This window comes from Microcebus murinus, chromosome 24 (assembly GCF_040939455.1).
Source record: "Microcebus murinus isolate Inina chromosome 24, M.murinus_Inina_mat1.0, whole genome shotgun sequence".
NCBI classification, from domain to species: domain Eukaryota; kingdom Metazoa; phylum Chordata; class Mammalia; order Primates; family Cheirogaleidae; genus Microcebus; species Microcebus murinus.
The window spans coordinates 19,172,580-19,185,263 of record NC_134127.1 but is presented as its reverse complement, the minus strand read 5'-3'; the positions used below and the strand labels follow the sequence as shown (position 1 = coordinate 19,185,263).

The following is a 12,684-nucleotide window of genomic DNA, read 5'->3' as shown; positions in this document are numbered from 1 at the left end:
TCCCCCAGGAATTAGCCCGTTCTACTTCCTTCAAAGCACTTGATCACTTGGTCACTGAAGTCATGGCATTGGCTTCCGTGTTTCCACTAGACTGTAAGCGACTTGAGGGTGAGGAATTGGCAAAAATGCCACCCTGCCCTCTTCTGCCTCTGTCCCTGGCCTCGAGAAGCTACGGCTGAACAGGAAGCCAGAGCCAGGCCGACCTTCCCGTGCGTGTGCTCCGAGACCTCTGACCTCCTGGGATCCACGCCTGGGGGTGCCAGGCAGGGGCAAGGAAAGGCCCAGCACAGGCCCTGCATGTAGGATCCCAAGTGGGGGGCCATCTGTGTGTCTGCCTGCTTCAGGGACTGAGCCAAGGTCACCCACGGTGAACAGGGCTGCAAAGCCACCTGCTGGGGAGGGCAGGAGGCCAGAGCCACGCAGCGGGTCCTGCAGCCCCTTTCCCAGTCCTCGACTGGACCCACCCGACAGGTGACTGAGCCCTGTCTAGGGGGGCACGAGGGGCAGCACCTCTGCACACTCACCTTGTCTACCCCTCTGCGAAGGGCCCCCTTGAGGGTGCAGGACTCCGGACCCCGCCTGCCACAGACCTTTACACGCGTGAGGTCCGTGTGAGCAAGAGCCGGCCCCCACCAGAAGCAAGCTGGGCATGTGGGTGCCCCCAAGTTCCCAACAGACACGCCTCATGCTGGCCCCCTAGGCGAGGCCCTCCCTCGTGGCCCGGGCAGCGGAAGCCCTGAAGTTCTGGACCTGTGTGCCCGGCCCAGATGGAGTGTGGGTGGCAGGAAGACCCATGCCACGACACACAGCTCAGCACAGGGCCCGGATGCTTGGTCCCTCCCTCAAAGCTAGGGGCTGGGGTGCCAGGGGCAGGAGGAGGACACAGCAGCCTCAGGTGTCAGGGCTGGGGACACCTCGGGATCTGTGCCCAGGTGTGCTGGCTCATGGCCGCCCTCTGCTGGGCACTCGGGCTGGTGCAGCCGGCGGGGGGGCCAACCCAGGGACAAGGAGCAGCAAGCGTCCTGACAAAGCAAACTTTATTGTGGCCCTGAGGTTGGGCTCTTCTCCCCAAGGCCTCTTGTGCAACAGGGGAGTTGGGGTGAGAGGCTCTGCTGTCACCCCCACAACACCCCTGTCACATTCAGGCTCAGAAGGGAGGGGGGTGGGCGGAGGGACAGCTTTGCACCATGGTCTCACAGGCCCGGGCTCTTCATTTCTTAGACCCTGGCTTCTTGGGTTTGAGCGTGGGTTTGGCCTGCGGAGAGAAGGCAGGACTCCCCTGTCCCACTCTCTGCCCCTGCCTGGGCAGCCTCCCCGGACAAAGCTGCCCGCCTCCCCCAGGGGGGCCAGTCCTGGGATCCCCACTCACCTTCCTCATCGGGCTCTTGTCTCTGGCGCTGGGTCTGGAACAGGGTGGGGGCAGGGAGGGCCAGCTCAGCCGATGCCCACGAGTGACCCTCCCCGTGTCCACGCTGCGGAGCGGCCCCTGCCTGGTCCCCTGGCCACCTGACCCAGCTTTTCAAACAAGCTGGTTTTTCCCTTCTTAGGCTTCCGTCTTTTATTTCTCACCAATGTGTCTTTCATTATAAACGTAACATTAACCATATTGCACAAAATATAGCAAACGGATGAGAAAATAAATTACTTAGTATTCTTGACCTCCCCCCAGTGCGAGCATTTTGGTGTGCTTCCTTTCACGCTTGCTTTTTTTTGAACAAACTCCTTTTAAAAGTGTGAAATAAAACGATTAGCTATCCTGTCCTTTGAACCCTGTCAACACTTCCAGGTTGCTGTACCCTTCGCCAGAAATCTGTAACATCCCGCTGAGAAGACCTGGCGTGGTGACGCAACTGTTACATCAGTAGCTGTCTAGAATGCTGCCACTTTGTCGCTGTGACTTGAATAATGCCAAGATAAGTTTCTCAGTGCATATATGGTTCCCCTCATATTTTGGGCAGGGTTCTTTGGAAGGGGTTGCCCTAAGTGGAATGAGGTCACTGCTTTTCAAAAACCGCTGCCCACCACCGCCGCCCATCACTGCCGTGTCTGTGTGTCATGCACACGCACACACCAATAGCGCCATGTTCTTTTTTCTTTTCTTTTCTTTTTGAGACAGAGTCTCACTCTGTTGCCTGAGCTAGAGTGCCGTGGCATCAGCCTAGCTCACAGCAACCTCAAACTCCTGGGCTCAAGCGATCCTCCTGCCTCAGCCTCCCGAGTAGCTGGGACTACAGGCATGCACCACCATGCCCGGCTAATTTTTTTAATATATATTTTTAGTTGGCCAATTAATTTATTTCTATTTTTAGTGGAGACGGGGGTCTCACTTTTGCACAGGCTGGTTTCGAACTCCTGACCTTAAGCGATCCACCCGCCTTGGCCTCCCAGGATCACAGGCGTGAGCCACTGCGCCTGGTCCACACCACGTTCTTTCTAGCACTACATACCCCAGCTTAGGGATTGTGGCTAATTTGATAGTTACCTTGCTGCCTCTTCTTCCTTTTCCAGCTTTTTCTTCTAGGAACCAAAACCAAGCATATTAGGAGAGTTAGGGCAAGGCCAGGCCCAGAAGAAACTCCCGAGATTCACGAGGTCCTCAAGGCCGAGCGTGGGGCAGGCCGTGGTAGCTGTGGCGTGGCACGCCCTGCCGCTGCGCTTGGGAGGCTTGGGTACCCGGTGCCCCTCCCTCAGGTGCCGCTGCAGTGTTCCCACCTTGTCTCAAACAGCCACCTTCCTCTCCCCACCTTGGCAACGCTCATCTGCTTCTGGCTCGATGATGGCCTTTTGGCATGTTTGACAGGGGTGTCCTCCTCCACCGATATGTCTATGTCTTCATCCTCATCCTCTTCTTCCTCCTCCTCTTCCTCCTCCGCTTCTTCTTCCTCCGATTCTTCCTCGTCCCAGGTGAGGTCTGAAGTTTCTGTGACGGCGTGGGAAAGGGGACAGGGATGGAGCTTCTGAGCTCCAGGGTGGACGCCTGTCTCCCACCCCGCAATCTGCTCTGCTCCAAGGTGGCCCTGGAGGAATCCTCGTGTGGGGGGTGAAAGTGGTCGCCTACCTGCCCGTGGAAAGGGCCACACCCTTTGTGGAAGCCAGGGTGGGGTAGGGGGCCTGGGAACGCAGAGGGCAGGGGACTGTGCTGTCTGGGTCAGAGGAGGATCAGAGGCTGCAGGTGGGCAGAGTGGGGGAGGGGAAGGAGGCCCCCAAGACAGGCCGCTGAGGATTCAGACCTTATCCTAAGGGAAGTGGGACCTGCCAGGGGTTTTTAAACAGGATGAAAGAGGCACAACTGTACAGAGAAGGATCTAGAAGGGGTCAACATTAAGTCAAGCAGCTACGGTCCCTGTCACTACCATAGCTACGTACCACGGAGCAGTGATATCTTCCGCGCTCCCTACCGTAGGTATTAGATCAAGTGCTTTCCTCGAATGTCCCATTGGTTCCTCACGACTACTCTTTGAGTTGAACCCAAGCATAGTCCCACTCTTGCGGACAGGTGAGGGGCTGACACCCACAGGGGACATGGCACGGTGGCACAGAAGACTTGGGACCAAGACCCTTGCCCGTAGCCTTCCAAGCCAAGGTTACTGGCAATCACGTTTCCTTTGGGGACTTTCTCCAAGAATTCAAAGTCCGTCAAATGTTCGAGTACCTAGAATGTCCCTAGCCCTATGCTAGACACTTCACTCTCAGACCTCTCCTGTGTCTAAGCTTGGACTTACCATAACACTCCTGGCCGCTTAGGAACACGGGTCCTGAGCCAGCCCGGAGCTGAAAAGTGACTGGAGGAGAAAGCTCGAATCTCATCATGGTGACCTGCACGGGGAGGGAGATGGGGGCAGGAGAAAAGAAGACAGGGTGACTCAGGCCTGGCACCTGGCGGGACTGGCCTTGGGCAGAAATACTCAGAGTTTATCCCCCCGCCTGCAAACACACACCCTCAAGGGCTGTTCTCGGCCCCGTGCCCTTCTGCTGTGGTGGGATCTGTCCAAGGAGAGTGTGATCCTGACAACCTCATTCTCACCCAGATCACAGACGAGCTTCCAAGCTCAGGGGCAGCTGTTGGATGGAGAAGTCTGATTGCTATGGGCGGAACTGTGTCCCCCCAAACCCAAGTTCATGTGTTGAAGCCTCGACCCCCAATGTGATGGTGTTTGGAGGCGGGGCCTTTGGAGGCGACTAGGTCATGGGGGTGGCGTCCTCATGGTGGGAATTAGTGCCCTTATAAGAAGAGATGCTAGAGAGGCCCCCCCGACAGAGTGAGCACGGAGTGACTGTCTGCAAGCCAGGAAGAGAGCCCTCACCAGGAACTGACCATGCTGGCACCCTGACCTTGGACTTCCAGCTTCCAGAACTGTGAGGGAACAAACGTCTGTTGTTGAAGCCCCCCCAGCCTGTGGTATTTTGTTATAGCAACCCAAGCTGCCTGGGACACTGATCAGATAAGCAGAGGCAAAGTTGTATGCACAGAGCCCCATTTGTCTTATGAGTAATGTATGGATATACACGTGAATAAAGGCTGAAACATATTAAAGTGCTGACCCTAATTGTCAGCAGACAGTAAGGCATTTATTGTCTTTACGCTTTTCCAAACTTTCCAAATTTTCTAGAATAATGACAACAGCTTATATGTTTTGAGCTTCTACCACATGCCAGGCGTCATGTTAAGCATTTTACCTACTTTCTCTCCTTTAAATGCTCACGAGAAGCCCACGACAGAAGTACTGTTACAGAGGAGGAAACTGAGGCTCAGGGAGATTAACCTAGAGCTTCTTGTTCAGAGAGGAGGTGGAGTAGTGAAAGCTGAAACACCTGCAGCCGGAAACACCTAGAAATGCTGGACAGAACATAATTCAGTGTGTTTCACTGCATGGCTGAACAGCAGGATGGAAAGAAGAATTCTCATGCATTGGAGATGGGGAGAGGCACGTGGAGGAGCCGGCGCAGGGCACCTGGAGGGAGACGGGCCTGAGAACCGCCAGGGCCTTGGGCTCCTGTGAACAGGAGGCTCATGTGGACAGGAGGCAGGCCCTGGGCTCAAGAGGAGGATGGTGGTAAGGACCACTGCATGGAGGAGGCTTGGACCCTCAAGGGGCTGCACCCAGGGTGAATTGAGGATGGAGACTATAAACCCAAAACCACCCTCCCAAAAGACCCCCCCCCAAAACAAAACCCCAGGCCACCACTGAAGGAAGATAACAAGGAAGCGTAAATGGGAACAAAAGAAGTCTCTTGTGATACCCTGAAAACCCACAGCCATACCTCTCACCTATATGAGGTCTGAATTTACTCGGTGGGAACTGCCAAGCCAAGAAATTTCTATAAATTCCCAGGCTCATCCTATCCCTGGGGCAAATGGCTGAAGCAACCATGGAACTACTCTGATGGGACACTCCACAAACCCAGGCCAGACAGAATTCTTTCAGGACAAAACAGAACAAACTTGAAAACCTAAAGATGAGCTCACCGTATAAAATTACAAAACACATGTGGAACAATCCCGCTGGAGTCAGCAGAAAGAAACCAAAGGGCTGCAGACCAGCACAGCCAAGGGTTTAAGAGAACAACAACAGAAAAAACTATGAAATAAGTGTGATTCAAAGCAAAGAAATGCAAAACTAGGAATCAGAATCATAAGAATGACGGCCGGGCGCGGTGGCTCACGCCTGTAATACTAGCACTCTGGGAGGCTAAGGCTGGCGGATTGCTCGAGGTCAGGAGTTCAAAATCAGCCTGAGCAAGAGCGAGACCCCGTCTCTACAATAAATAGAAAGAAATTAATTGGTCAACTAATATATATATATATAGAAAAAAAAATTAGCTGGGCATGGTGGCGCATGCCTGTAGTCCCAGCTACTCAGGAGGCTGAGGCAGCAGGATTGCTTGAGCCCAGAAGTTTGAGGTTGCTGTGGGCTAGGCTGACGCCACGGCACTCACTCTAGCCTGGGCAACAAAGCGAGACTCTGTCTCAAAAAAAAAAAAAAAAAAAAAAGATAAGAATGAGACATTATGAAAAAGAAAAGCAAAATGTAGCTTTCTAGACATGAAAGATAGAAGCATTGAAATAAACTAACAAATAGTTTCAAAAGTAGAATAAACCAGCAGAGGCAATAATTAGTAAGATAAAATGATTCTGTGAAGAAATTACCCCGTAGGAGGCACAGAGAGATGGATTTTAAAAATTATGAAAGAGAGGCTAAGACGAGGACAGAACGATTAGGTCCAACATACACCTAATCAGAGAAGGGTCCAGAGGAAATGGAAGAGACTCAATATTGAAAGCAATAACCACCAAAAATTATCCAGAAGTGATCAAAGACATGGATTCTCATATTCAAGAAAACGAAGTCCCAGACAGGTAAAAATAAATCTACACCTGAACATACCATGGTAAAACTGTAGAAAACAAAAAGAGATTTTCTTAAAATAAACCATAGAGGAAAGACAGATTTCCCAAAAAAGGAATTATCAGACAGACTGAGGATTTCAATAGCAGTATTAGAAACCAGAGGAATTAGAAGAACCACTTGAGTTTTGAAGGAAACTCTCTACCTAGAATTATATACACCGCCAAACCATCATTAAGGAATGAGGGCAAAATGATGATATTTCCAGGAAAGGCCCAAATAAGTTTACTATTCCTAGACCTATTAAAGTATATTTCAAAAGGATGAAAACTAAATCAAGAAGGAAGAAATGCATAGAAGAAGCAATAGTGAGCAAACAAATTGGTAGACAAAGTAAACCAATTTAAGCATTAATTATAAAATAAAATAAGTACCAGTAATGTGTAGTGTTGGAGGTTTAAATAACATGTAAATTAAGAGGACAAGTAGACTAGCTCCTTAGATTGTTTGGGAGGAAATAAAACACTAATTTTAAACTTTGAATTATGCATGGCTGTTAAAAAATTAAGGATAACCAATAAAAATTAGAATTAGATTTTATAACTTTCAAACCAGTAGGAGAGAGGAAAAGAAACTTTAATCAATCTAAAAATATAGAAAAAGGAGAAAAAACAAACAAAAAAGCAAAGAAAGTAGAAGCACAAAGTACATGCCCCAAAGAAAATCCAATTTTTAATTTCTTTAAAATAAAGATTGTTAAAGCAAAAATAATAACAATGCAGTGTAGCATACATAGAAGTAAAAGTTATTACAACAATAGCACCAAAGATGGGAAGTGGGAAATGGAATTAGGCTATATAGTAAGATTCTTCTATCATACATGAAGTGTTATAATATTATTGGAAGGTGGACTGTTATAAATTAAAGATGTAAATTAAATTATGTTGTAAACCCTAGAACAATGACTAAAAAATAACAAAAAGATGAGCTATAGCTAAGAAGCCAATGGCAGAGATCAAAATTTAATCTTAAAAACAATTTAGTTAATTGAAAAGAAGGCCAGAAGAAAATTTAAAAAAAAATAGGGCAAATAGGAAAACAAATAGCAAGATGATAGACTTAAACTCAACCATGTTGATCATTAGATTAAATGTTAATGCTCTAAATACTCCAATTAAAAGACAGAGATTATCAGATTGGATAAAAAAGTAAGACTATCTATATGCTATCTAAAAGAAACCCATTTATATATAAAGATATAAAGAATAAAAGTAAAAGAATAGGGTTGGACACAGTGGCTCATGCTCATAATCCCAGTAACTCAGGAGGATGAGGCAGGAGGATCATTTCAGCCCAGGAATTTGAGAACAACCTAGGCAATATAATGAGACCGTGTCTCTAAAAGAAAAAAAAAAGAGAGACAGAAAATTAGCCAGGCCTGGAGGCACACATCTGTAGTCCCAGCTATTTGGGAGGCTGAGGTGGGAGGATTGCTTGTTGCGTGGAGTTTGAGGCTGCAGTAAGCTATGATTGTGCTACTGCACTCTAGCAGGGGTGACAGAGTGAAACCTTGTTTCTAAAAAAATCTTAAAATTTTAAGAAAAAGAATATCAAAAATATACCACACAGACACTAATCAAAAGAGACAGACTGACTATTAATCAGACAAAATAGACTTCAGAATATTTACCAGGGATGAAGAGGAACACTTCATAATGATAAAGGGATTAATTAATCAAGAGGCTCTAACAATCCTAGAGGCATATGCACCTAATAAGAGAGCTTCAAAATACATGAAGCAAAAGCTGACAATTGAAAGGAGCAATAGTCAAAGTCACAATTATTGTTGGAGATCGCAACATTCCTCTCTCAGTAATTAATAGATCCAGTAGGCAGAAGATGAGTGAAGATATGGAAGACTTGAACAAAACTGCTAACCAACTTGATATAACCGGCATTTATAGAACACTATTCCCAACAACAGGAGAACACACATTCTTTAAGTGCAATAAATGAAATAGTCACCAAGATAGAACATGTTCTGGGCCATGAAAAAACATCACAATACATTAAAAAAAACCCTTTTTTTTTGAGACAGGGTCTTGCTCTGTTGCCTAGGCTAGGGTGCAGTGGTACCATCATAGCTCACTGCAACCTCAAACTCCTGGCCCCAAGAGATCCTCCCACCTCAGCCTCCCAAAGGGCTGAGATTATAGGCATGAACCACTGTGCTCAGCACACAACACATTTTAGACTGAAATCCTATCAATTAAGTTCTCAGACCAAAATGGAATTAAACTAGAAATCAATTAATTTTAGAAAATCTCCAATGATGTGGAAGTTAAACACACGTACTTCTAAATCCTCCAGGGACTGAAGAAGGAAATGAGAAAATAATTTGAACTGAATGAAAATGAAAACAAAAACAGCACTTATCAAAATTTGTGAATTTCCTGGGTGGGGCAGGAACAGGAGATGCTGCTTGTGGTCAGTGAAGACATTTTTGATGATATGATGTTGGAACCAAGGTCAGACTGAACGGAACGGGAGGGCTAGCCATGGCAACATACAGGGGGAGAGTGTTCCCGGCATGGGGAGCAGTAAATGCAAAGACCACAAGGTGGGGGTACGTTTGAAGTTTAAGGTGCAGTCAGGGAGCCAATGTGGTGTGAGCAGGTGAGCAGGGTTAGGGAGGGGAGGTTGAGGTCATCAAAGTCGCTGAGGGGCCAGCACACAAGGGCTTTGAGGCAGCCAGTGAGGTGGGAAGCCACCACCTAAATGTTCCAGCTGAGAAGTAACATGATCTAACTTGTGTTTAAAAGGATCTTTCTGGAAGCTGTGTGCAGAACAGACCAGAGGCGGAGCAACTTTCTATAAAGGGCCAGAAGGTAATATTTTGGGTTTGCAAACCATATGGTGGTCTCCATCAAGGCTACTCAATGCTACTGTAGTCCAGGGAAGCAGTCACGGACAAGATATAAATGGATGAGTGTGGCTGTGTTCCAATAAAACTTTACTGACAAAAACAGGCAGCAGGCTAGACTTAGCCCTGTAGTATGCCTTCCCTGGAATAGACTATAGAGGACCCAGGGTGAAAGTAGCTGGGAGGCCCTGCAAGAAAATCGAGCAAAAGGCGACAGTGAACTGGACCAGGGTGTAGCAGGGGAGGTGGTGAGACCGTATGTTGTCAAGGCAGACCTGGTGGATCAGATATGGCTGTGAGAGCCATTCACTGGAAGAGGATCATGTGTGTGTGTGTGTGTGGGGGGGGGATTAGAGATAATAATCAAGTACTTGCATTAGACATATTGAGTTTAGGGCATCTATTAGATACCTGCTAAATACATTGAGTCAGATATAGGACCTAGAGCTCAAGAGGGAGGCTGGATTATCGGGAATAAGTTTGAATCTTCATTTATAGAGATAGCCTTTAAGACCATGAAAATCAGCCAGGCATGGTGGCTCACGCCTGTAATCCTAGCACTCTGGGAGGCTGAGGCAGGAGGACCATTTGAGCTCAGGAGTTCGAGACCAGCCTAAGCAAGAGCGAGACCCTGTCTCTACTAAAAAAAAAAAAAAAATAGAAAGAAATTAGTGGGACAACTAAAAATATATATAAAAAATTAGCCGGGTATGGTGGCGCATGCCTGTAGTCTCAGCTACTCTGGAGGCTGAGGCAGGAGGATCCCTTGAGCTTAAAAGTTTGAGGTTGCTGTGAGCTAGGCTGATGCCACGGCACTTGCCCAGGCAAAAGAGCAAGACTCAGTCTCAAAAAACAAACAAACAAAAAACCATGAAAATGGATGAAGTCTCCTAAGAAGCGTGTGGATAAAAAAGAAAATAGGTCTGAGGACAGTTTTATAGGTGGGTCTCCCAAACCTTCCAAGACAGCTAATCCTGCTCTTACACTCACCATTCCAGGAACAGACAGAGGGAAGACGCCATCTTCAGTTCCTGAGGCTAGCATGCCTCGACACCCAAATAAGATCCTTTATAGGGCAACCTCACTTCCAAGTATATAAGTTAAAAAAAAAAAAAGATCCTGAGACAACTTAACATGAAAGAAAAATAAAACTAGAAAAGACAAAACTTTCAATGTATTAGCAAAGCAAACCTAGAATTTATAATATGAAGTAGTTTTTTATCCCAGTAGTTTTTTATCCCAGCAGTTTAAAGATTATTCTATTAATATAATTTACCACATTAATGAATTAAAGAACAAACCCTGAATCATATGAACAGAAAAGCATTGATAAAATTTCACCCCCATTCATGATTAAAAAGAAAAAAAAAAGTTAAAGCACAGTAGGACTAGATGAAGACTTCCTTAACCTAACAAAGGGTATTTACCAAGCACTTCACACTTAATGGAGAACACATTAGAAACATTTCTTAGAAAAAAAAATCAGGAAGAAAATAAAGATGCCAACCACTATCACGTTTATCTCATGTTATATACTACAGATCTAGCGGGTGCAGGAGCGCAGATTTAAAAAATAAAAATAAAAATAGACACAAAAACTGACATTATTCACAATGATCATTTACATAGAAAACTCCAGATAAATGATTAGAAACAAGAGAATGTCTAGATGCACAACCAATATATAGATTAGTGCTGCTGTCTCTAGCAGTGAATAGTTTTTTTTTTTTTTTTTTTGAGATAGGATCTCACTCTGTTGCCCGGGGTAGAGTGCTATGGTGTCAGCCTAGCTCACAGCAACCTCAAACTCCTGGGCTCAAGCAATCCTCCTACCTCAGCCTCCCGAGTAGCTGGGACTACAGGCATGCGCCACCATGCCCGGCTAAGTTTTTCTATATATTTTAGTTGGCCAATTAATTTCTTTCTATTTTTAGTAGAGACGGGGGTCTCACTCTTGCTCAGGCTGGTCTCGAACTCCTGACCTTGAGCGATCCTTCCACCTGGGCCTCCCACAGTGCTAGGATTACAGGTGTGAGCCACCGCGGCCCCGCCTTTGTTAATAGTTTTAAAGTGTAATTATTCTTTGTAGAGAGGTTACTCAGCTTGCCCTGGGTCAGGCAGCTCCGGGAAGGGGCAGCAGTCACAGACGGCGTCGCACCCCAGCAGGGCCGTGCTGCTGGGAGGGGGGTGAGCGCACCCTGGTTTGTGTCCCACCCCCGCAGGCCCGACAGGGAGGCGCGCGCAGCACACGCCCGCGGGAGAGGCTCACCATGGGCAGGACGGAGGCCTGCAGCGAGGCGATGGTGACCGGCTGCGCCTTCTTGTCCTCCAGGTTGGAGAGCGGCAGGATCTCCACGCGGTTCAGCTCCTCCTTGGCTTTCTCCCCCAGGCAAATCTGCCAGGGGTCAAAACAGACAGAGGCACCTCATCACCTTGAAGGCAGGCGGGGGACCTGTTGTCCCCTGCCACCGGCTCCATCCTTCTCCCTCCTCCAGGGCGCACCCACCGCGTGAAGCCGCAGCTTGCAGTCGGGCTTGCCCTCCATCTGGGGCTTGAAGGTCCAAGTCCGCTTCTCCTGACTGAGCTCACAGCCTGCCGAGGGAGAGGAGAGGGGGAGGGAGCGGCGGCCGGGGCCCAGAGAGGCTGTCCGTACCGCCTCGCAGCCCTCCCCGCAGGGAGCGGCTCTCCCGCGCCCCCAGCTGCGGGATGAGGGGCCGCGCCGGGCTGCGCTGGGAAGGAGCCTGGGTCCCCACTCACCCCAGAGCACGGTCGTCACTGTCTTTTCGGCCGTGCTGCTGGTGCTGCTGAGATTCATGGCTCGGGCCGAGAAGCCGGTGACCGTGCAGCTGCAAGAAGGGCCCCTGCGGTGAGGCGAGGCCCTGGCCCCCTCCCCGGCCCAGCGCCCCAAGCCACGCCCGAGGACGGCGGGCACCGCAGGTGGCGAGGCCTCGCTGCGGCCCCGAGATCGCCTGCCACCCTCAAGGGCACGTGGTCGGCTCCTAGAGGCCAAGCACCAGCCGGCCCACCGGCCGGGAGAGCCCAGGGCTGTGCCCCTCCACGGGGGCGCGGAGAAAGGCGCTGTCCGTGCGGCCCAGCCTCACCGTCCCTGCTCCGCGCGGCCGGGTCACACCCTGGGCGCCCCTGGAGCGCAGCGCAGCCTCTTCCCCAGGGCAGAGGGCAGCTGCCTGCCGGGTGTTAAGAGGCCGGGGAAGGGGAAGGGGAAGGGGAGGTGTGCAATGGGCCTGGAAGCAGCCCCCTCTCCCCATCCCAGCTCCCATTCCTTCCTCTCGCCGGGAAGCGGAATCACCTGGCAGGCTTGAAGCGCGCATTACTGGGCCCCACGCCACTGTTTCCCCTTAAGTAGGTCTGGGTGGGGCCGAGAAAATTTGCATTTCTAACAAGGGCCCAGGTGAG

At 49.1% G+C, this 12,684-nt stretch overlaps 1 protein-coding gene across 1 annotated transcript; it reads right to left on the bottom strand.

Annotated features, from left to right (window-relative positions):
- Positions 1 to 455: 455 nt before the first annotated feature.
- Positions 456 to 12,168, bottom strand: NPM2 (nucleophosmin/nucleoplasmin 2). Its single transcript, XM_012739239.3, has 8 exons — positions 12,028 to 12,168; positions 11,777 to 11,862; positions 11,540 to 11,665; positions 3,723 to 3,816; positions 2,745 to 2,920; positions 2,483 to 2,517; positions 1,370 to 1,403; positions 456 to 1,255 (listed from the first exon to the last, which is right to left on the bottom strand). Exons 1-8 carry the CDS (start codon positions 12,083 to 12,085, stop codon positions 1,211 to 1,213), a joined length of 654 nt encoding a protein of 217 aa, XP_012594693.1. The 5' UTR covers positions 12,086 to 12,168; the 3' UTR covers positions 456 to 1,210.
- Positions 12,169 to 12,684: the final 516 nt, after the last annotated feature.